Source organism: Tursiops truncatus, chromosome 13 (assembly GCF_011762595.2).
Source record: "Tursiops truncatus isolate mTurTru1 chromosome 13, mTurTru1.mat.Y, whole genome shotgun sequence".
Classification (NCBI taxonomy): Eukaryota; Metazoa; Chordata; class Mammalia; order Artiodactyla; family Delphinidae; genus Tursiops; species Tursiops truncatus.
Window position 1 is genome coordinate 46,370,253 of NC_047046.1, and position 23,945 is coordinate 46,394,197.

General features: G+C 39.2%; 1 protein-coding gene across 5 annotated transcripts in view; it reads right to left on the reverse strand.

Annotated features, from left to right (window-relative positions):
- Nucleotides 1–5,553: 5,553 nt before the first annotated feature.
- The window catches only part of B4GALT6 (beta-1,4-galactosyltransferase 6), a 66,083-nt gene continuing 47,691 nt past the window's right edge, over nt 5,554–23,945 (reverse strand). For all 5 annotated transcript variants that reach the window (XM_019930443.3, XM_004313790.4, XM_033837649.2 and 2 more), the window contains 5 exons: nt 20,207–20,323; nt 13,282–13,469; nt 10,002–10,124; nt 9,610–9,711; nt 5,554–9,084 (listed from right to left, as the gene is read on the reverse strand). In XM_019930443.3, the coding sequence (XP_019786002.1) occupies nt 8,937–9,084; nt 9,610–9,711; nt 10,002–10,124; nt 13,282–13,469; nt 20,207–20,323 (678 nt within the window). In that variant the 3' untranslated portion in view covers nt 5,554–8,936. The remainder of the gene's footprint in view (nt 9,085–9,609; nt 9,712–10,001; nt 10,125–13,281; nt 13,470–20,206; nt 20,324–23,945) is intronic.

Consider the following 23,945-nt stretch of genomic DNA (forward strand, 5'->3'; position numbering starts at 1 on the left):
TATTTGTCTTTTTGTGACAAGTGTGACCTCATTTTAACCAATTACATCTCCCATGACCCCATTTCAAAATAAAATCACATTCTGAGGTACTGGAGGTTAGGACTTAAACATATATTTTGAGGGGGACACAATTTAACTCATAACACTTGTCTTTCATGACATTGACACTTTTGAACAGTACTGATATCCGTTATTTTGGAGAACCACCCTCAGTCTGGACTCACCTGGCATTTTTTCAGGATTGGACTGAAATTATTGTTTTTGGTAAGAATACCACAGAAGTGATATCAGTGTTCATCTGAGTGCGTTATAGTTAGGAGTTGATGTTGTCAATATGTCATATTCTATGTCCCGTTTTTGATCAACAGAAAGTCTCATGTATTGTGCTGGTGTGGGTGGGAAGGAAATATCTCATAGCAGCAAGAAAGAGGAGACAGAGAGGAAGAACCCTGGAACCTGGAAACACAGCCATGACGTTGTTGTTGTAGCTTTATAGGCCGGTGATGAAAACAAGATTCAACAAATGGAGAGAAGACAGTGTGTCAGTACTCTCCAGTCCAAATCCACCAGGAACACGTGTGTAGCTGAACCAGTTGGACTTACTACTCGTCCCGGCAAGAGAGAACACACAACACTCTCACTAAGACAGTATTAGACAGACCCTATCACAGGGTTTGGGCTTTGCTTGGGTGGCCTGGGGTAGAGTCTAAGAAAGTGGGACTCTACTCTCTAGACTGGACGCCATCAGAAAGTGGGGACAATTCTATGACTGAGATCTCAACAGTTCATCTGTAGGGAAGGCAGACCAGAGCAGACACAAAGCTGTGACTGGTAAAGCAGAAATAGTTACTCCTTTCAGTGAAAAGGGAGGTTTGGGATTTTGTGGGTTTCAGCGATTCCTTTTTTTTCTTGCTTTGTCATGGTCTTAGACCGACATTGTTTGATGTTCTGTGAGACTGTTGTATCCGACAGAGCGACGATGGCCCAAACTAGCCTGTGATAAACTTGAGGCCAGTTCCCGAATGCCAGCAGCTGCTTTCCCACCCTCTTCCTCAATGTCTATAGAGCTGTTGAGAACAAAAAATCAGAAAATAGTGGTGATAGCTTTGCTGCGAATGGGGAGAGAATTAGAGGAGTCCATGAAGTTTTAGGCATCAATCGGTCCTGGCCAGCAGACTGAACGGACCACCCAGTCACTGAGCTCGGGAATATGGGCAGAGGGCAGATTTGTAGTCAGCGATGGGTGAGTTCAATTTTAGCCACAGTGAGCTTGAAGTCATCAAGCCAGTTTTCAATCTCATACCTTGGAAGTCAGCATTGTGTGTACCCATACAGGCAGAGAACAAAACTCACTAATATTAAAATACCTCCTGAAACATTTGGATAGCACCTGCCAAACAAGGAAATTTAGGGTGTTTATGCCTTAACCTGTATTTTGTTCACGAAGGTGACACTTCTAAGAACTTTTCTCACCCAAACCCTCAGTCTTATGACCATTCCTTCCTTTTACTTCTCATTTCAGAGAACACAACACTCCTGTCCCTGCTTCAGCCCCACGACTTTTTCCTGCCTTTCAAAATGGAAATAAGCTCAGAATCAATTCCATTTTCCTAGCTTCCCATTCTCTGTGGGTTAGGACTGCCCCAGTTAATTTAAAGCCACGGCAGATGGTAATTCATCTTTGGCACTCAGTGCAAATGCTGAAGGTCTGTTCCGGAATCACTGTCAGCCAGCAAGGAGAGAGGGGTTACCTGCAGCTGCTGAAACAAACACTGAGATGTGGAGCTTCCCCAGGGGCTCAGCAGTCACCCACCCACTGCCGCTGCCACTAATGTCACTCCCCGGGAGGCTGAAGGTTGGGAAACTGCGTATAGGGCAGGAATGCAACGGTGGGCTTGGGAGAGAACACTGGGGCTGGAACAAGCCCTGGCAGCTGCCCAAGTGAGGACTCACGCTGAGCTTAGTGGACATGACTCGACAGCCTTCCTCAGGAGAGTGATTTGGAAAATACCCTGGAATATATTTCCAAGTATGTGGAGGACAGTCCCTAGCACATAGTCAGTGCTCAGTGAATATTTGCCAAAGGGATGAATGGAAAGGGTGGATCCAGGTAGGCAAATAGTTCTCATCTGAGCCCTTCAAGTCCCTGGGGTTTTACCAGGGTTTTTCCCTCTCATATAGACGTGTGAGAAATGGCACCATGGAATGGACCAGTTTGCTGGGAAGCACTAAGACTACCAGCTCCCGGAAGTAACCTCGTTCAAATATTCAGTTTCAGGATCTGCATGCCTGGATTGATTTCAAGAACTCAGTCACCGAGAATGTCTACCATAAAATCAGTCGATTCAAAATGTCCCATTGGGGGCCTGGCTAGCTCAGTTGGTATAGCGTGAGACTCTTATAAAGTTGCCACTGCCTAGGCCCAGGGCCAAAAGAAAAAAGGGTTCCTTTACTCAAAACTACAACTAAAGCCTACTGAGTGGATTTTGCCTCATTGTCTTGAAAGGCAGAGAAGCTCTGCTATTCTAGGCCTCCCCACAGAGTAGCAGCATGGGATGGGGGTCCTGCCTGGGGCCGACACTGCAGGGGGGTCGGAGCCCTGCATGGAAGTTGGGGCCTTGACAGGAGTCAAGACCCTTCCTGTCTGGACTTCCTCTGTGCAGATGCAAATACCAGAAGCCTACCAGAAGATTCCGAAAGGTGGGGTAAGGCAGACCAACTGCCCAAGGACACAGAGACTCGAGGAACAACCCAGCCATGAGTCCCGGGAGTTCTTTTCTTGCCTCTTTGATATCCCAGCCTGGGTGCTAGAGAGGTCAGCAACCAGAAATGTCCATAACTGACCCAAAGAGAAAAAGCCCCTCAAGAAATGCCTGCTCTCCACATCCTGAGAACCTAGAAGGGTGCAGACCAGCAGGCACCGTTCAACCATACTGTCTATTCTCCAGAAGGGCACCCTAAGAATAGCCAGGGCCTTTCCCACTCCCACTGAGGAGCAGTGGTGGCCAAACCCTATCGCCCCACCCACTCCCCACCCCCATCTCCTCCGTGGTGTTGAGCCTGTGGGTGGAACTCTGGGAACTCCCCTCGTTTACGTGGCCTGAGACTTTTGCCCCTTTTTCTGTTGGGTTTCCAAGTAGGTTATAAGATAGAGGAAAAGAGGTGAGATTGGCTTCCATGAGAAGCCCTTGGCGAGCATCTCCCTTACTTGGCTGTAGCCTCCTTGGGGGAAGGAATCGGGTCTTAAGTCACTCTCATGCCACCAGAACAGCCCAGTGCCTGAGACACAGCAGGTGCTTAATAAATGCCCTAAAATATTGGGGTTAGAGAGACTAGAGACCAGCCTGCCAGAAGCTGCTAGACAGGCTGAAAGACTGCATAATTATCCTATACAAAATGACATTTATACAAGGTCAAGGGATAATGGAATAATGTGGGGCAAATCTGGTTACCCATAGTGACCCTGTTCTGCCTGAACGAAAGCACTCATGGGATTTCGCTAAGACTCCAGGGAAACTAACAGCCACCATGATGTTTCCTGATTCTAACAATGGTGGTGGTAGAAGAAGAAAGGAGAAGAGCAGGTGAAGGAATGGAAGAAGGGGAGGAAGGACTGTGTAAAAGAAGTTGAATCCTTGGAAATTAACTAAATATGCTTTAAAATATTCCACCTCAGATGGAAATGATGTCCCAGAGGTAAATTAACACCTTCTCCTTGATAAATCAAGCAGGTGTTTTCGGATATGCTCTCAAACTCTTTCATCACAGTATCTGTGCCTTGTGACAACATTTATTTTGTGGTATCATTCTTAAAATATGACACAAGACAATTGGCATGAAAGAAAAACTTGTCACTCTAAAGCTGAAAACTGACTTAATATAAGCCAAGCTTCTGCTCAAGAGTCCAGCACTGTGCTAAGTGCTCTATTAGAATTAGCTGCTTTAATCATCTGAACAATCCTCAGGTAGTTCCTATCGTCCTCCATTGAGAGACCAAGAAATTGAGGACCACAGTTTAAAATTTTGCTGTAATTTCACAGCCAATAATAGGGAATCTGTGAATTCAAACTCAGATCAGTCTGACTCCAGAATCTTTGCTTATAACTACCACCTTCCACACAGTTCTACTGAGAATTAACTGCAAATACTCAAGGTCTGTTGCAGAAAAGCACTGATCTCAACCACCCTTCTGAAGTGTAGTGTTTCCAGCTAAGAAATATTCTGCACGTGGAGAAAATCTGCTCCTTCAAGATGCTCTGTTGGTTCTTTAATATTGCATGAGTGAAATATAAAACTGAGTTTGCAGAGGGCACAAAGGAGCACCTCATTTGATAGGATGTGGGTTTTCGGGTGTTTCACTCTCAGTTTTACACACAGAGGACAGTAAACTCCTTGAGGGTAGGTAATGTCTGATGCTTCTTGGAGATCCTCCAGAGCACAGACTTCAACTAATGGAGTTGGGAAGATTAAATTAGCAATGGAATTCAGGCCCACCAAAATATGTTGTAGGAATGTGTTGAGAAAAATACAAGTTTTATTTTTTAACCCATATATTTTTCTTTTAATTGTAGTATAATTTTGAGTGATATAGCACTATCTTTTCTGAAGTCACTTAAATCAATAGCAGTAGAGTACTCCTTAATAAACGCCTTTTCTAAGTAAAACAATTTTGGTCCAGGATATCTCCACAGCCTTAAATCCATACAAGGAAAAACTTTTTTTTTCTTTTGCATCTTTATGAAATGATGGGTGTTTAATCATATCATTATGCTGTACACCTTAAACTCAGACAGTGCTGTATGTCAATTATATCTCAATAAAACTGAAAGAAAAAAATAAAGACAACAAAAAAATTATAAAACCATTAAATTAAGTTGGCATGATTCATCAGAAGATACATTAATACCATAGGTAGGAACCTGGGGCAGACTAAGAGAACTCCATTTTATGGCTTTGCATGACTACATGATTATGACTTAATGATTGGCTTTATTTGTGATATATAGTGGACAATATTCTGGTAGCTCATACTACGCATACAGATTAATAATACTGAGAATTCATCACACAAATAATTAAAGTTGATAAAAGTCATAATCTCACCATCTAGTCCCAAACGCAAATCTAGTCTTGAGGTATTTTTGAGATTTGACTGTTTGCCTTAAAGATATTCAGACTCCTAATACCTGAAAAACAAGAAGGGAATTGCCCACAACACACCAGCTTAGTTTACTGAAGTTGTGCAGGGAGAAGAAAGTTATGCTAAAAATGACTTCTTAAATATTCATTTTGATACAGTAGATTACTAACTGCATTGATGAAAACATTTAAGTGTCACGGTGTCTCCTCTGAGGTCCAAGCTATGAGGTGATCTCTAAATGTATTTAACAGACACTGTTGCAAAGGCACATGTGATCACCTCATACTCATGGTGTAATCCTAGTGCAACCAAGGTATTCACCAGCAATTCACCTGGAATTCAGGAACACACACACAACAAAACCCCAGATAATCCAAAAAAAGTTCCCGAGAGAAAATAATTACATCATCACACCAGGTCTTTAGAACATTATATTTCATAAAAGACAATGATAAAAAAGTACAAACATTTCCATGAGAAGCAAAAAAAAAAAGAAAAAAAATGAGAGTACAAGAAATTACTAGCATTTATTTCAGTGCATTTATATAGAAGCCTTTCAGATTTTAATAAATAAAATAATCTTAAGTACACTTCCTTTTTCTGATAAACACTATGACCATTTTAGTTCTCTCACTGGCATATTTGCAAATAAAAGATAATAAATCTAGAGTACCAGTATTTGTCTGAAAAGTACACAACGAAATACAACAGAGATAAGCAAAGGCCAAATAAAATGACACAAAGTCTGCTTTCACGTGTACAGAGCTTCCAAAAGAAGAAGAATATTGTATTGGATATTTTCCCATTTTGTTTTAAAATGGGTATCAACATCTTGGCTGGGAAAGGAGAATAAGCAAGCTTTAATACATACTTTTGTATTTACATAATATTGCAAATAAGGTTTTCTTGCTGAACACCTTTTCACAAAATACAAACAGAAATTTATAATTAGACTTAAAAAAATATTCATTAAACCCCAGTTTTGGCAAAGACTTAAATGACCATCTCCACTGTGAATGAGATATAATGTTACAGCAAATGTGTACACTTTTTCCTTTTCTTTTCTACAAACAGGCCCATTAATCATTACTACTTTCTCTAGTTGAAAGGCACTATATAAGTTTCCCAGTAGGGCCATAAGAAGCTCATAACTATGTCCACATATATAAGTTTCTTGACTTTGAGACTAAGAAATACAACACATAAGTTATCAGAGGATGTTTTCATAATTTTAGAAAGGTTTCAACTTGGTTGATTTGATTTGTTTAGAAATGAAATATTTTTTCTGTAGACATACCTAGCATTGCAACTGATAGAGTAGGTAATCAATACATGTTCACTAATAAATCAACCAAACTATAAAGATAGTTTGCATTTGCAATCTATTTGTTAATTTTTGTGGAATACAGTTATTTTTATACAATGAAGATAACTGGGCAAAGCTATGTCACTTATATGCAAACATATAAGTTACTATTTATAGGCAACAATCAATTTGAGGTCTGCACTTAAAAAGAAAATAAAAACAAACAAAAGACAAAAAGCAAACTACTGAGATGGCTTTCAAAGGATGACACACCGTATTCAAAATGGAAAATAGCAGAATATTCATGGCCCACTCCTAAAACAAAAATTACTACTAGACTTAATCCAAGAAAATAAGACAAATACTAGTAGAACGGAGTTCTCTTGAAACTATAAAAATGTGTATCAAAACGAGAAGATACCAAAATGTGGGCAGCTCCATATTAAAGAGAAAAATGTTTTCCTAATAAGACTCAGAAACAGCCCTAATTTTCCCCATGACTAAAATATTTAAGTATTATTGGGTTAATTATGCTCCTATGCCCCTAGTATCTTGTTAGTGATCAACAAATGTTAACTTTCCCAACCTACTTTCTTTCATTTCATCAAATTAAAAAATTACATTGGCTATGACAGAAAGTGAATAGATACACAATTTAAGAACAAATACCTTGCTTTTCAGAAAGTTTGATTTTTCATTATTCTGAGTTATCAGCAAAGAAATGAAAAACAAATATTTTGGAAATATTTCTAAGAAATAAATGCAGAAAAATTCTGCTTGGTATCATAACCGAGAGCTACCAGTTTTCTCAAAGTGTAAGAATTTCAGTTATTTTATGATTTGGTTTGTGGTCATTTGTGTTACTAATATTTGCCATAGAAAATGCCAACTTCAAAATTAAATTTACAACCTGAGAGATAAATAACCATATTTCTGTGTTAGATGAATAATCCATTTCTATTGTTCCTCATGTTGTTGAAGATTCACTTTATAGATATTTAATTTTTTGTTTTAAATTTGTGAAAATATCTTAAGATATTTTAAAGAATCTTTGGTTAACCATAGTTGATAATTTTCAAAGTAAAGATACTGTTTGGTTTTGCTATGAAAATGCCATCCAAATTTAAGAGTAAGTAATATACGTGATGTCAGGTAGAGAAACCTGTTTTTAGAGAACTGTCTTATTAACACCAATGCATTTAAATAACTGATAATGTATTTTAATATAATTCTATTAATTTATGCTTTTGTGAGGAAATTAACACCAGAGATGTGATATCTTAAAAGTGAAAAAAATACATGTAGTTTGAATGAAACTGGCCAACATTAAAAAGGATCCCTTCCAAACTTGAAATCCTATGAGTCTAATAATCAAACTTAAAATTTGTTTCTATCTACTAAGCATTTATCTTCATAAAAATAGAACATTTAATTTCTTACCTAATAGTATAATTCATTTGTATATTTTAAGTACTACTGGGTTTTCCATAACTCAATCTTTTACAAAACTGTTTTGCTTTTTTTAAATGAAGATTTTTTTTTGGCTCTTCTGAACTAGAAATAATAAAAGCGCTGCTCACTATGAATTCAAAAAAATACAGTGTACAACCACACGCAACCTTGGGAACATTTTCTGAGGCACAAAATCCCTGACACTTACACCAGAGGTACATGAGAGACGTTTAACATAAAGAGGTCCTTTATATCATGTCACATCATAACTTTTAAGATTTTCTTGGTAATACTCATGCAATATACACAAACAATATGGTTGTGATTTAGCAAAATCCGATGAGATTACAAGCAAGGGGAAAAAAAGAGGTAATCCTCTGCAGGAAGAAAAGCTAAGTCCCTTCTTCTTACCCTTTAAAACCCTAAGGAAGCTGTGACTTCGTCCACACAAAAAGCTGACGGTATAAAGCTCAAAACTAGTATAACAGTGTACTGTATTAGTTGGCTGTCAATTATTGACAGTTCCTTCATTTCACACAAGGTTAACCTTTGTTTAGTGACATAAATTTACATTGTTTTATTCCATGCAAATAAAAAAATGTTTATAAAAGTCCCATAAAGGCATAACCCATTACATGCAAAACTGCCAACACATCTTGTTTCTCAACAATTTGAACACATTAATTTATATCACATATGTACAAAATATGTTTAAATGGAAATAAAGCATTCTCTTGAATTAAACTATAGATTTTAGTATAAAAATTTTCTCTTTGTAGGGAGCTCTCTTGACTGCCAGACTTAAGCAACAGCATCTGGTCTCTGCAGTGCTCGCCATGGGGTGTGTCTCAGGATAGAGGATGGGTGGGTGGAAGAAGGGTGACTGTATACAATCCCACAAGTAAACACTGAGAACACAGGCTCTTCTTCTCACCACCCAGGGCACTGTGACACATCCATTCACTGACCTCCATTAAGAGTGCACTCCAAGTTCCCGATCCAGCATTGTGGTCTATCTTGCCATGAGAGCTACTTCTTTTAATAGTCTTCAATTGGAGCTAACTCTGGCATGAGGTTTACAGATATATTTGTATACAACCTATCAACCAGTATTTTTGGCGTATATACTAAATTGTTCAACCCATCGATGTACTGGCGCTCTTTTGAGTATCTTAGTAATTTATACCTATAGTATTAGAGAAAAAAATTAAAAGTAACAGAAACATGTTTGAAAAGAAAAATTGATGAGGAATACGCTCAAGGTCATTCTTATCATTAAAGCACTTAAAGCTCTTTACAATTTTTGGTTCTTACACATAATTAAAAATCTTTCTAGACCATTATTCTAAATTAACAGTTTTACTAGTCTTAAAATGCTACCTGAAAATAAGTTATTTTGCACTCTTACACATTAGGTATCCTTAAGAAATAAAATGCATTACGCTTTATGTTAAGGAAACATTTTTACATAAATAATTAACTGGGCTCTTTAATATTACATGAATACATATATGTGTGTGTGTATGTAGGTATATGTATATGTATATCTCTTCAAAACAAGCACAAAATGCTCTACTTTTATAAACAAAAATGATATCGACAGAAAATCCCCTTCAGAAGTTTTTTGTGGGGAGTGCAATACATTTTTAAAAAATCTTTCATAATTAAATAATTTTGAAACCTTGATATCTAAAGATGATATTAAACTTACCGTCCTAAGAACTGGACTTCACCTCGATGGTGATGAGGAATAGACTTGTATTTTCCCAGGTCCCCCTCTGGTCTTGTTACATTATATCCAGCATAGTGAACCCTACAACACAACATACAGAAATGAAAATACATTAAGAAATAAAATCTAACATAAAAATAGATTATGTGAGTTCAATTTAAAATGCAAAAGAATGCTCTAATGTACACGCTGTCAGTAATTTCAAAAGGGTACTACTCTCAATAAAAAAGGGAGAAACACAACGCAGGATTTAGGAACCTCAAAAATTTTCCACCCCAAAGAATCCTTTCCTGGAATAGAAAAGTATAGTTTACTTAAAGAAAGGAAATTTATAGAAATTCCATTATTAAGCAATTTGTACCTCAACATACCTATTCCAGAGGTCATCGTCTTCTCCTCCCCATCCCCAGAAAGCATTAGGAAAACCATTGATCTTTCTGAACTGTTCCACTGTCAGTCCACTTACACCGCCAAAAAACTCTTTATAAGGAAGACTAAAAAAGAAAGCAGAATATAGCATTCTAAAAATGAAATCAAAACTGTTTGCCATATGAAATCGAGTTTTCAGTCTTTTACATGCTTTGCAAAATATACCCCTACTTCCATATAAACAATTATGTTGACTAAATCATATTCTGGGAAAAGTAAAGTACATCAAGAAACAAAACATCTTTACACTCTAGTGAAACAAGTACATCTAACTGTGTTATGCAAAACACTTGTGGTACCTGAAATTTAATATTGAGTATTGTTACTTTATAAGACTCAAAACCTAGTGTTCAAAAATGGTCTACTTTCACACCAAAAGTAGACTTGATCAATAGCTGCTAAGGCAATGTTAGATGTTACTAAGCTAATTTCCTAAATTAATTGATATTAATTTATTAAATACATTATTTATCATATAGACTAGGATAAATATAAATTAGTAAAAACAAGTCTAGCATTTAATTTTGAAAAAACTAGCTGCGTATTCCTGTAATGATCTTCTCTATTTGGACTACACTCCCAAAATATTCATGGATATTTACAAATATATTTATTTTTAATGCGCTAATAGTTAGAAGAATGACAATTTTTTGAGATGTAACTGACCCTGTATTAGTTTCAGGTGTACAACATAATGATTTGATATATGTATATATTGCAAAACTATTACCACAATATGTCTGGTTAACATCCATCACCATGCATAGCTACTTTTTCCTCATGATGAGAGCTTTTAAGAGCTATTCTCTTAGCAACTCTCAAGTATACAGTACAGTATTTGTTACCTAGAGTCACCTCGTTATACATTACATCCCAGGACTTGTCTTATAACTAGAATTTTGTACCTGTTGATCCCCTTCATCCACCCCCAACCCCTGCCTCTGGCAACCAAAATCTGTTCTCTTTATCTACAAATTCGGGTTTTTTTTTTTTTCGATTCTGCATATAAGTGAGATCATACAGTACTTGCCTTTCTCTGAGAAATGACTATATTTTTAAATCTGGATTTTATTTTCCTTACCTTTCTCTAACTCATCCTCCATGGAATTTGTCAAAGTTGTTTGTTTAGAAACAGACAGGTTTTCTGATGTTGAGGCAGCATCCCTAGACTTGCAGTCCTGAATAAATTCCTGTGGCCCTAAATGTGCTCCTGGGGAGCCACGTGCCAGAGCCCCTGAATGGACGAGGCCAATGTGGAGGAACAGCAGAGAAAACACGACCACACGCAGCCTCTGAAAATCACGCTGAGGGAAGTCTGGCCAGGACTAAAGCAAAGCTGCCTCAGAGGAAGACAGGGGGCAGATTTCACTTTTTTGTTGGAAGGACTCTGGATTCACTCTCTGCAGGGAGGAAGTGCTGTGTGCCAGCGGGGACCTTGTGTGGCCACAGAAGATGAGAGAGGCAGCTCCCACAGAGAACTCCAGGCTGCGGGACAAAGCAATCCTGGTCCCACACTGGGCCAAAGGCACCCCAAGACAGTAACAGCAATGCTGACCCCAAAGTCTACCACGGTGTCCCAGGGTACCTCACGAGGCTTGCACTGGGGAAGTTAGATTCTAGTTATGATACCAGTTGGGGTCCAATAGGGCCAATAAGCGCTCACGGCAGCACTGTGTTTCCCACATCAGTTGCATTATGCTTGCCCAGGCTAGGGGTTTGGGAGAAACCTGAAATCAGTAGATAGGTAAAGATGGATAAGTGCGTGTGTGTGTTCACTGACATGTATAAATTGCCAAGCACGTTAATTCCATTTAGTGTTCTGCTTAAAAGCAGAAACAATCAACTGCACTATACCCAGAATAGAAAAAGATTAGATAAAATGAAGGTGTAATAGATAAAGAACAGAAAACGGAAGCTTGACAAACACAAATCTAGTAGTGTTTACCTGACACTGCTCTGGAGACCTGAGCGTTCTGGTCAGCAGCCTTCATGGCGTGGGCACCACTGTGGGCAGGGACACCTCATCACACTTCAGCCCATGCACTGTCCGGCCCGTTCCCTGCTCTGCTGCCATTCTCTCTAATTTCTATTCCAACTTCCAAGATACCCTATGCACCCTGGGATTAGTCTAGGTAGATATGAGTATTTTACTGATTAGAAATTAATATTTTCAAATAAAAAATTAATTTAGAATCCCTAGTTTATATGACATTTATGATATCGTTTAGTAAAAATCAATTATGCTAAATTTAATTTGACTCTAGTGGGCTGACTAAAATTGAGTTTCTAGAAGTGCTAAGAATCAGATCCTGAACCTGGATGACCTTCCCAAGGTAACGCCAGACTTGGCTTTCAGATACTATGGTAATAAGGAAAAGGTTTTCTAATGATAACAACCAGTCTAAAAAAAGACAAAAAAAAGGCACTCTTCCTGTTTCAGTGCTAATTCACCTGGTCTCCTCACTGAGACTTTTTGCTTCTCTAACTCGACAGGTGAGGCAGCAGGCAAAACAGTGATGAAGGCAACACCTTCCCTGCTCCAGGCTATTTTCTCTCCTCTCCACTTCCATGAGTCAATGAAAACTGTGATGATCTCTTTCCCAAATTAGACCTTTAATGTCAACTTAAGTCACTGTCACAGCTCCAATGACAGTATCATTTCAAGGCATCTCCAGTCAGAGAACGAAAAAATGTTTCTTCTTATTAAAGGCAGGTCAAGAATCCATAGCTTAGGAAGAAGAAAATATACTGCAGAAGAGCGGGCCTTCACTGCACAGGAACAAACCTGGGGGAGGGAAGAGAGGGGAGCCAACCTGTGCTGTGCTCCTACCTGCGGCAGCCCAGCGCCTGGGATCTCGCAGAACCCGTGGATGGGCTCTAGTGCTCCCTGAACAAGGAAACCAATGTTCAGACATCCAAGTCCTAAGATGCAAATCCAAGCCCTCTAACTGCTAAGCGTGAAAATCAGAAGTTAGGTCCACATTTCCTTGACCGTAGAAACCAGGCTCTATTTCCCACCACCCCACGCTGAAACCTGTGTGTGAGGAAGCGACTGGATGGACCACAAGCGACCCTACACCCCGGCTCCCTGCGAGGAAGGGCTGGAGTTAAAGATACCCTCTAGGCTCTTGAGCCCTCTCAGATCCAGGCACATAATGCTGCTACCATTTCAATGATATGATTTTGCAGGTGTGCTGCAAAAGAAGAGTGTACATTACTTACATATACATGTATTTATCCAGCTTGGCTGCAAAGTGACGTGGCATTTCTCCACATCCGTAATAGTTTCGGTCATTTTCAGGTAGATGATCCACATCGTGGAAGATGACACAGTCCCAGACACTGTCTTTCATGGCCTCTTTGAAGCCCACATTGAAGAGCATTGCACGGTTAAAAGGCTGTGTGCCAGTCTTCACAAAGAGAAAAACAGAAATGTACTCAGGCTTTGCCATGACTTTTTTCTATACCTTTATAACTTGTTGAATCATGGTCAAATACTAATAATAAATACACACAAACCAAACGGATAAAATAATAAACATGTTTCAGGATTTTCAAATATACTATTTAAATTATTACATAATTTTATACTTTGGTAACACACAAGAAAACACTGTTATTTTAAGGGCCACTGGTAGATCAACTTTATATAATGATATAATTCATGTTTCTGTTTTACTTCAAATGTATCAGGATATAGATTATTTATGACCAGGAAAAAAAATAAAGCCATTGAAAATAATATAGCTTGTATTTTTTAGCAAAGCTTTCCATATGGTGTCCAGACTAAAAGAAGCAGGAAACAAAGTGACTCAAGAAGCAGTAACCCTTCTCTTACATAACAAGGCCAGAGAGGGCTAACTTTGCATTACTAATGCTTGTAATAGAGACATAGCCATTCTCAGAGACAAAAACAATTGGAACTTATTACACAAAACCCAATTTCCTTTATTATAACCATTTTCCTTTATTACTAGGGAAAATAAAGTGTCCAGACAACAGTTTCTATTCTTATTATGCTTGTTTATGATAAAGACCAAGAGCATCTGAAGGGACAAAAAAAAGTGGGAACTTATTACACAGAACCCAACTTCCTATATAATGACCACTTCCCTTTACTTATGAGGAAAATTATATTAAGGTGCATTGGCAATAAAAGGTTTCATGCTACAGCTAAAGAAAATTAAAGAGCAATTTACCTATGCCTTGGCAATATTTCTCAAAATCATTTCCAAAACATAAAACAAAAAATGATTATGAAAGAAGTGAATGAGATGCACAATGCAGTCATCACCAGAGTGAGCCCTCAAAAGTGAAAAATAACTAATTTTTAGTCCTGGGTCCTGCACTAACTTGAGGTAATAGAAATCACTTTACTTTTTACAGCTTTTCCTCACCAATGAAATGGAGAGACTAAAAAGGAAAGGCAGTTAAATTATAATATTATTACTGGTACATCACCAGTTTGAACAAATGACTTTCCTTTAAGATTTAAAAAACTGTTTTCATTAAATGTGGACATAATACTTAATGGCTTATAATAAAAATAAGAAGTTTTATGTCGAACCCACCTTCATCTTCCAAAAGCAATACATTTACACACCTCTAGTAGTTTATTCTGGTACTTATCTCCTCATTTCAGGGTAATGAAAGTTTTGATATTCCCTTGCCTCATTAACTTTTTAGACACTACTGATTTCTTACCATGGTCATTGAGGATTTATACCCCCCCATTCACTGCCCCTCCATCCATTCTCCCAACAGAGTTATGTCATAATTTTTTGTTAAGTCAACGGTATTTGCATTATTATGACTGTATATATATGACTGTTGAGTAAATTATGATTCTGTGTTCTTTCTCAAACTGAGATTCATAACTGTCTTCTGTTTTCTTACTTTTCTATATAACTAGTATTACTTTGTACAAAAGCCCCAGCAGGCATGCCCTGTATTTTTTAATAACTGATGCAATCATTGAAACACATCAAACCATTTATCGATTCCTCCTCCACCCGCCCCCCAAGCCCAACTCCGGCTGCCACGGCCCTCGCGTCTTGCTCCAGCCTTGACTGGTCTGACCATGTGCAACTATCATCCTGGGCCTCCTCTTTCATTCCCTACATCATCGGTGTCCTTTACTTGGCTCTCTCAATTTGCTGAGGAACATCCTTCAGCAGCTTCCTATCTCAGGATCCACGGGAGAAAAAAAAAAAAAAAATATGTATATATATATATATATCTATCTACATATATACACACACGGATATTATACATATATATACATTTTAGCCAATGAATGACTGAAAATGCCATCAATCTACCCTCACACTTGATTGATATTCTGACTGGGTAAAAAATTCTACGTAAGAATTACTTTCTCCGGGGCTTCCCTGATGGCGCAGTGGTTGGGAGTCCACCTGCCAATGCGGGTTCGTGCCCCAGTCCGGGAAGATCCCACATGCCGCGGAGCGGCTGGGCCCGTGAGCCATGGCCGCTGGGCCTGCGTGTCCGGAGCCTGTGCTCCGCAACGGGAGAGGCCACAACAGTGAAAGGCCCGCGTACCGGGAAAAAAAAAGAAGAATTACTTTCCCCTATAATTTTAACGGCATGTGGTTCCACAATCTTCTAGGTATCAGCACTGCTGAGAAGGTTCATATGATTCTGATACATAATCACTGGTAATTTTTCCTACAGAACCTTTTTGATACCTTCCCTTTTTAATTTGCATTCTAAAGTTTCAAAATAATATGCTTTAAAGCTCTATATTTTATTCATGTGTACATGTGGACCCCTTTAATCTGAAGACTCATGTCTTTGCTTCTGGAAAATATTCTTATATTATTTCTTTGGTCATTTTACTCCACCCCAACCCCGTTTTCTTCCTGCTATATTTTTTCAGAACTCTGATTAGCAAGTGTATTTGTTATCTACTGATGTGTAACAAATCACAGCAAAACTAGTGGCTAATAAAACCACAGTCATTTATTATGCTCAAAGCACCTGTGATAGGAAATTCTGACAGCACAGCAAATATCCCTGATCACTGCTCCATGATGTCTGGGCGTCAGCTGGCAGATCCACTTCCAAGAGGACTCAGTCACACAGCCAGCAAGGTGACGCTGGCAAGTCAGTTCTTCTCCACAGGGTTGCTTGAGTGTCCTCATGACATGGCAGCTGGCCTCCCCAAGAGCAAGTGATCCAACAGACCAAAGCAGAAGCGGCAATGTCTTTTATGACCTAGCTTCAAAAATCACACACTGTCACTCTGCAGTGTGGTTGTCCACACAAGTCAGCCCTTATTCATTGTGGCAGGAGACCATACAAAGAGGCAAGGATCCTTGGGGACCACCTTGGAGGTGGTTACCCCTGTGAGGCATTGATACTTCTTAATTTCTCCTGCTTTGGTTCTAGTTTAAGAGTTATCTTCTTAAGTTTATCTTCCAGCCATTCTATTGAAAGTTTTGTTTTACTTATCACATTTCCTTTTATGATAACTTTCTTATTCTGATTGCCCTTTATGGTGTTTTCATTTCACAGATGCATTATCTTTCCTTCACTCTCTGTGGATAGTGATTATGAGTTTTTATTACTGTTCATTTTTTTAAAAAATGTTCTCTGTTCCCTCCACTGTCTATATTTTCTATAATCCCTTTTGTTGGATTGGTTTTGTCTCCTTTTGTGGGAACCCTTCGCCGCCCATTCACGGTTGAGAGCAAGGCACTAAAAAGCTGAGGGGAACCTCCACATACGTATGTGAGGTTGTGGCACAGTACTCTTGGCTGCACACACACCACACATGCACACGCATGTGCACGACCAAATCCCTAAGCCAAAGTGAAACAGAAACAGAAGCCCCAACCCTCCTCACCAGCGCTCTATGTGCCATAGCTCAGAAAACGGCAACACCCTCCTTCAAGACAAAAACCCTGCATCCTGGTTGACCATTCTCCGTTGCTCACAACGTACGTCCACTTCAACAGCAAATAATCTGACTTCTAAACCCAATGTAGCCCAAACCCAGCCACTGCTCACCTCCCTCCAACACCACCGTAGCCCGAGACAGCATCTTCTGCTGCCTGGCCCGCAGCAGAAGCTCCCGCTCAGTCTACTCTCCGCACCGTCATCTTCTCCAAAGACCATTAGATCACGCCATTCCTCTACTCAGAAGCCTCCAGCACCTTCTCACCTTCCGCGGGACAATCCAAGTCCTCCCCCAGGTTCTTTTTTTTTTTTTTTTTTTTTTTGCGGTACACGGGCCTCTCACTGTTGTGGCACAGGGTCCAGACGTGCAGGCTCAGCGGCCATGGCTCACGGGCCCAGCCGCTCCGCGGCACGTGGGATCTCCGGACCGGGACACGAGCCTGTGTCCCCTGCATCGGCAGGCGGGACTCTCAACCACTGTGCCACCAGGGAAGCCCCTCCCCCAGGTTCTTCATTACCTGCGTCTATCCCACCTATGATTTCCTGCCTCACGTCTTTCTTCACTTGTCTCTCCAGCAACACTGACCACTTTGCACAAACACACCATGCGCTCTCCTGCCCTGCCTGGAACACACATCCCCGAACGTCAGCATGGGCTGCTCCTTTGTTCAGGGCTGCTCCCACCTCACCTCCTCCGAGAGCCTTCCGTAAAGACTCTGAAGGAAAGAGCACATCTCCCTGCCCCTACTGCTCTCTCTGCCCCGACTCTTAGCTCCGGGCACCACCTGACATACCACATGATTATTTACTGCCCTCCTTCCCTCACAAGAACAAGAGGCCTCACCTGGCTTGTCCCCTGCTGTCTCCCCTTTGTTGAATGAATGAAAGCGGGCTTCATGGAGGTGATAAAGTGAGGAACTGGCCTCTTCCTCTGGAGACTTCCCAACATTAGACCAGGCATCATCTCCCTGGGGCTAAGCTACTTCTCTAGTGAAGAGGCCACTCATGCCCTGCCTCAGTTGAAGGGGTTGGGGGGATTCACACCAAACGACTGGCTTCAAACAGTCAGACAAGGAAAAGGACAGAGGGCGCTTGGGGTCCACAGGCAACCCGACTCAAGCCTCTGCTCTGAGGTGCCAGAGTTCGGCTGCATCAGCACCGGCAGGACCCGCGCTGGTTTCTCCAAGGAGAAACTTTTCATTTTCTACAACATACAACAGAGTAATCACCTGGCAGCAAAAGCCAACTTAAGAAACTAGGGATCTGACTGTTCTGCAATCAAACTTTTAAACAATCCCTTAGTTTAGTCTAGTGCTTCAGTTCGTCTTTCAAGGGCTAAGATGTGCAGGGGGGCTTTGTCCAGCAGACTAACTCAATCCTTGTCACCATCCCCCTTGACAGCACGTGGGTCTGAGCCCCCTGTGCTGGGCTAAGGGAGGGCGTGTCTGTGCTCCACCTGCCTCTTGACTCTCAGAAGTGGGCTGAAATGGCTCAACTACTTCCATCTCTTTGTCTTTATAGTTTAATAACTCATTAAAAGTTTTTTCTTTCACTCATTTTAGGAGTCTGGAAAGGAAAAGAGGGAAATATGTTGTACCCCCTTCTATATTTAACTGGGAGTTCTGAGCTGCTCGTCAAAGGCTTAGCCCTTCTGGCACCAGTCCAGCAGGAAAATGACTCTTCTATTTCATGTGGTAAAGATGTTACTAGCTCAAAACCACAACACACTATCAAACATACAGGCCTGAATTAATATTGATCAAAGCTAAGATTCAGACTTAAGACATTTATAAAATATGGACCTTAGCTGCTCTGCAGACTTCTTCATCACATACACAAAATAATTCAATGGTGTGGACTTGCAGAAGAAAATGCCTCTAAAAACAGAGGCAGGGCTTCCCTGGTGGCGCAGTGGTTGAGAGTCTGCCTGCCGATGCAGGGGACACGGGTTCGTGCCCCGGTCCAGGAGGATCCCACATGCCGCGGAGCGGCTGGGCCCGTGACCCATGGCCGCTGAGCCTGCACGTCCAGAGCCTGTGCTCCGCAACGGGAAAGGCCACAACAGTGAGAGGCCCGCATACCGCAAAAAAAAAACCCCAAAAAACAAAAAACACAGAGGCAGATATCTCATCCCCCAACACATTATGAAGACTGAAGTTTCAAAAAAGGAAACTAGCAGTTGGTAAAACGGATCTAGAAGTTTATAACTATGGCTATCATGAAAGTAGCTAAAATTTTTAATTTACTATCAGGTTAACAAAAGTTAATTTTCATAATATAGGTGATTGCATTAAAAAGCACATATGCTCTATATACATCATTATATGAACAGGAAACAGACCTTAAAAGGGTGATTTACACACAGAGAACCATAAGTTACATTAAATACCCAGTACTTCCAGGGGGAAAAATAGAGGCAAAAAAGCTAAGAGCAAGAAAATAAAATTAAAAAAAAAAAAAGAAAAGGTAGAATCAGCCACAAAGGACATGGGAAAACACACTAACTGTAACAATCTTAGGAAGAGAATCTGAATATTTTCTAATATTTCAAAAACAAAAAAAAAATCCCAGCATCTAATATAAGCTAGGTCACTTTCTGTCTACTGATAAAGAAATACATTTTTAGTCAGATTTAGTAAAAAGAATGACCGATCAGGATAAAATGAGGTCATCAATGTCAAAACCAAAAGTATCCAAATTACAATGTATTCTAAACATGAACAAAATGCACTTTAGAAATACTATATAGCAATCAGTGACAAAATTCAGCAAAGACCCTAGTGTTTGGGAAGTGGGGTTGGGGAGAGACCAAGGAAGAAATCCAAGATGACACCTTAAGTACAAAAGCAGGTGATGACAGAAGTAGAAAAACATAGTACAGAAAATATCTACAAAGGGTTTAAATAAGTCTGAAAGAAACTGTACATACGGAATACTGATATTAAAGTATTTACAGAGAAAAAATTAGCTGATAATATGAATAATTATATGTATATTTCAGTTTAATAGGTAAGACATTAGATGATTTTAAATGATAGGAATACATCAACTGATAAAAGGATTAACAAAATGTGATATACACAATTAACAGGCTCAATCCAAAATGGAATTTTACCCAAATATAAAACCAAGGATTAACCTTAAACTACACACTTTTAATCACACAGTATCTAAGAGTTTACTATGTTCTAGTATACCCAGTTACCATTTTGAAAAATATTCTCACCTGTTCAATGACATAAAAGGCAAATTCCAGCCGCTGTTTTTGGAGCATTGGAATCAGATGCAAGAAAAAAATTGGAAGATGTTCATGGCGATTACGGAAAGGAATGAGAACTGCCACCTTTAAAACAAAAGAATCACATATGTAAATAAATACAGCAGCAAGCCCTAGAGGTAAAAGAAAAACTGACCCTTGAGATTCTCTTACTCATGAATTTTCTCACCAGAGATCCAACAATGGGCAAAAACAGACAAGGCCCTTGCCTTTGTGCCATTTAAGCTCTTGTGAACCTGGAGAGGTATAAATGGGCTCTGAAGGCCGTTCTAGGGATTGTGGTCCTTATCCTATGAGAACCATGAACGTCGTGGAAAGATTTTAAACGAGTGATAAAATCAGCTTTGGTGATGGCAAACACTACTATGAAGAGCAGTGTAAAGCAGATTGGAGAAAACCAAAAGTGGGCTCAGGGAGCTGGTTAGAGATTAATGCAAAGTCAAGACAAGAGGTAATGGTAGCTTGAACAGAGGCCGGGTAGAGGACAAGAAGAGAAGTGCATGAATTTTTGAAAACACTGAAGAGGTAAATGAACAGGATTTGTTCCTGGAATGGATATAAGGAGTGAGGGAGAGGGATGTGTCCAGACTGATTTCTAGGTTTTAAAGTAGATCATAAACAATAAGTTTATGGGTTTTAAATTGAATTTAAAAGAGATTCCACCTGAATATCTAGTATCGAACATGGCTCACCTGGTCTAGAGATATTTTTGAAAAATATAACAGATATATCATGGAATATAAATGAAGTTTGATAATTATATTAATATAATATTTTTCATCTAATCAAAATGCACGATTAAATTTTTGATACACTGCATGTTTATTTCAGTGGTAGGATAATATTCAGTTTAAAAATGATAATAAAATTATGTTACAATGTTAAGCTCAACAAAAAAGATAAGGTAAACAAGCATGAGCATCAGAGAAATTCACCCCTTAAATAAACTAAAGAAATGTGTATCTTATGTAATCAAAAAAAAAACACGTTTACAGGAATTAAAATGGTTTCTCAGTAGACCAATCCTTCTTCTAATAAGAAAAAAAATGATCAAGACTCTCAAAATCAAGACTAAAAATCACTGTTTACAAAGTGTGCTACTATAATATGGGAATAAATGAATAATGATCAATCATCACTTACTCAAGTCCTCTTTCCTGGATCCAAACTTCATCATATACAAGTCAAGTGACCCTACAATTCAGATTTTGCCCTTGAAAAAGCTAAAATGTTTTCTAACCATTGCTTTTCTTAGCAATTTCTGAGCTAAGCTAGCCTTATTATAATTGTGAATTTTCTAAAAACTGAAATTAAACCAAATAAGTTTTCTACAGATTATAAATTCTAAAATCAGAAGACCTAAATAGGCATTTCTCTAAAGAAGACATACAGATGGCCAACAGGCACATAAAAAGATGCTCAACATCACTAATTATTAGAGAAATGCAAAATCAAAACTACAGTGAGGTATCACCTCACACCAGTCAGAAGAGCCATGATCAAAAAGTTTACAAATAACAAATGCTTGAGAGGGTATGGAGAAAAGGGACCCCTCCTACACTGTTGGTGGGAATGGAAATTGGTGCAGCCACTATGGAGAACAGTATGGAGGTTCCTTAAAACACTAAAAATGAGCTACCACATGATCCTGCAATTCCATTCCTGGGTAGATATCTGGAAAAGATGAAAACTCTAATTCAAAAAGATACATGCACCCCAATGTTCATAGCAGCACTATTTACAATAACCAAGACATGGAAGCAACCTAAGTGTCCGTCAACAGATGAATGGATAAAGAAGATGTGGCATATATACACAATTGAATATTAGCCATAGAAAAGAATGAAATATTTGCCATTTGCAGCAACATGGATGGACCTAGAGATTATCATACTAAGTGAAGTAAATCATACAGACAAAAACAGATATTATATGATATTACTTATATGTGGAATCTAAAAAATGATATAAATGAATCTATATACAAAATAGAAACAGGCTCACAGATGTAGAAAAGAAACTTATGGTTACCAAAGGGGAAACGGGAGGAGAGGGAGAAATTAGGAGTATGGGATTAACAGATTCACACTACTATATATAAAATAGACAAGCAACAAGGATTTACTGTATAGTGCAGGGCACTATATTCAGTATCTTTTCATAACCTATAATGGAAAAGAATCTGAAAAGAAATATATATATATATATATATATATATATATATATATATATGCACTTTGCTGTACACCTGAATGAATCACTTTGCTGTATACCTGAAACTAACATAATGCTGTAAATCAACTATAGTCCAATTAAAAAATGCCCAAAAAATTATAAATTCCAAAATCATTAGATTTTCAAAGAACATAAGAATCAAAATATGTCTAATAATAATGTCTATGTGTCATTCTATATTTTGGATTTTTAAATACAGCCTAATAAACTGGTTAAACAGAAAATTATGTAACAACATTAAACATGGGACTTATTAAAATTTCAACTATACCAAATAAATTTTACTGATGAATGAATAAATGTAAATAATTGACAATGCATAGCTTTAGGATCTGATCCTACTTGTAACAGCAGGACATGACATTAGATGTAGTCAATAGAAAATAGTAACATTTACCTGTGTATTTTACATTACCAGGATCATACATGAGAGAAAATTTTAAATTATTAAAATAGTTTTATTTTAAAAGAGAACAACACATGGTTTCATAAAATTGAAGACATCTAAACTAAAAACTCCACCACTAATTTTCCCTTAATGATGATGAGATAGTGGAAAAGAGAAAGAGACAATGGCTGTTCTGAGGCTGATACTTTCATGTCTACATTGATTCACATTTGGTAAGTGATAGGAACCAAAGGGGCTCTGGTGCCTCGGCCAGCCCCACTCTGGGTCCCATTCTTCTTTGGTTTGCTCCATAACGTGGCTCTTGGCATATGAGCCTGAGGACCACGAGGCTACAGAACAATACGGAACCCACATCTAAGAGTCCCTCCTGGGCTTCCCTGGTGGCGCGGTGGTTGGGGGTCCGCCCGCCGATGCAGGGGACACGGGTTCGTGCCCCTGTCCAGGAAGATCCCACATGCCGCGGAGCGGCTGGGCCTGTGAGCCATGGCCGCTGAGCCTGCGCGTCCGGAGCCTGTGCTCCGCAACGGGAGAGGCCACAACAGTGAGAGGCCCACGTACTGCAAAAAAAAAAAAAAAAAAAAAAAAAAGAGTCCCTCCTGTACCCCACACAATGGCCACGGTTGGTGCTGAGCACTCCCTTCTGACCGAGGAGACTTGCTGACAGGCCTCAGTATCCATTGTTGGCATCTCCACAGAATTCCCAAATCTATACAACTCCCAAAGCAGTTCAGGAACCCCTAAGTTTACTCTTAGGATAGGAAACTGCTGTGAAAGTGAAAGGAGAAACAGGAGTTAGATGGCAAGTACAAATCCCTACCACTGACCTTATCTGAAATATATCAGTGTGATAACTTCTAGCAAAATTAGGGTCGAGCTTACTCTTCTTGGTTTTGAATTTGGCCACAAGTTGGCTGCCTATGATGTAAATGGGCTATAAAAGCAGTTAAGACGCATTATAGATATTTAAGGAAAGACGCTATTAAAAAGCTGCAGAGTCCATATTAAAGACAGCCCATATTAAATACAATGAGGCTGAGTAATCAG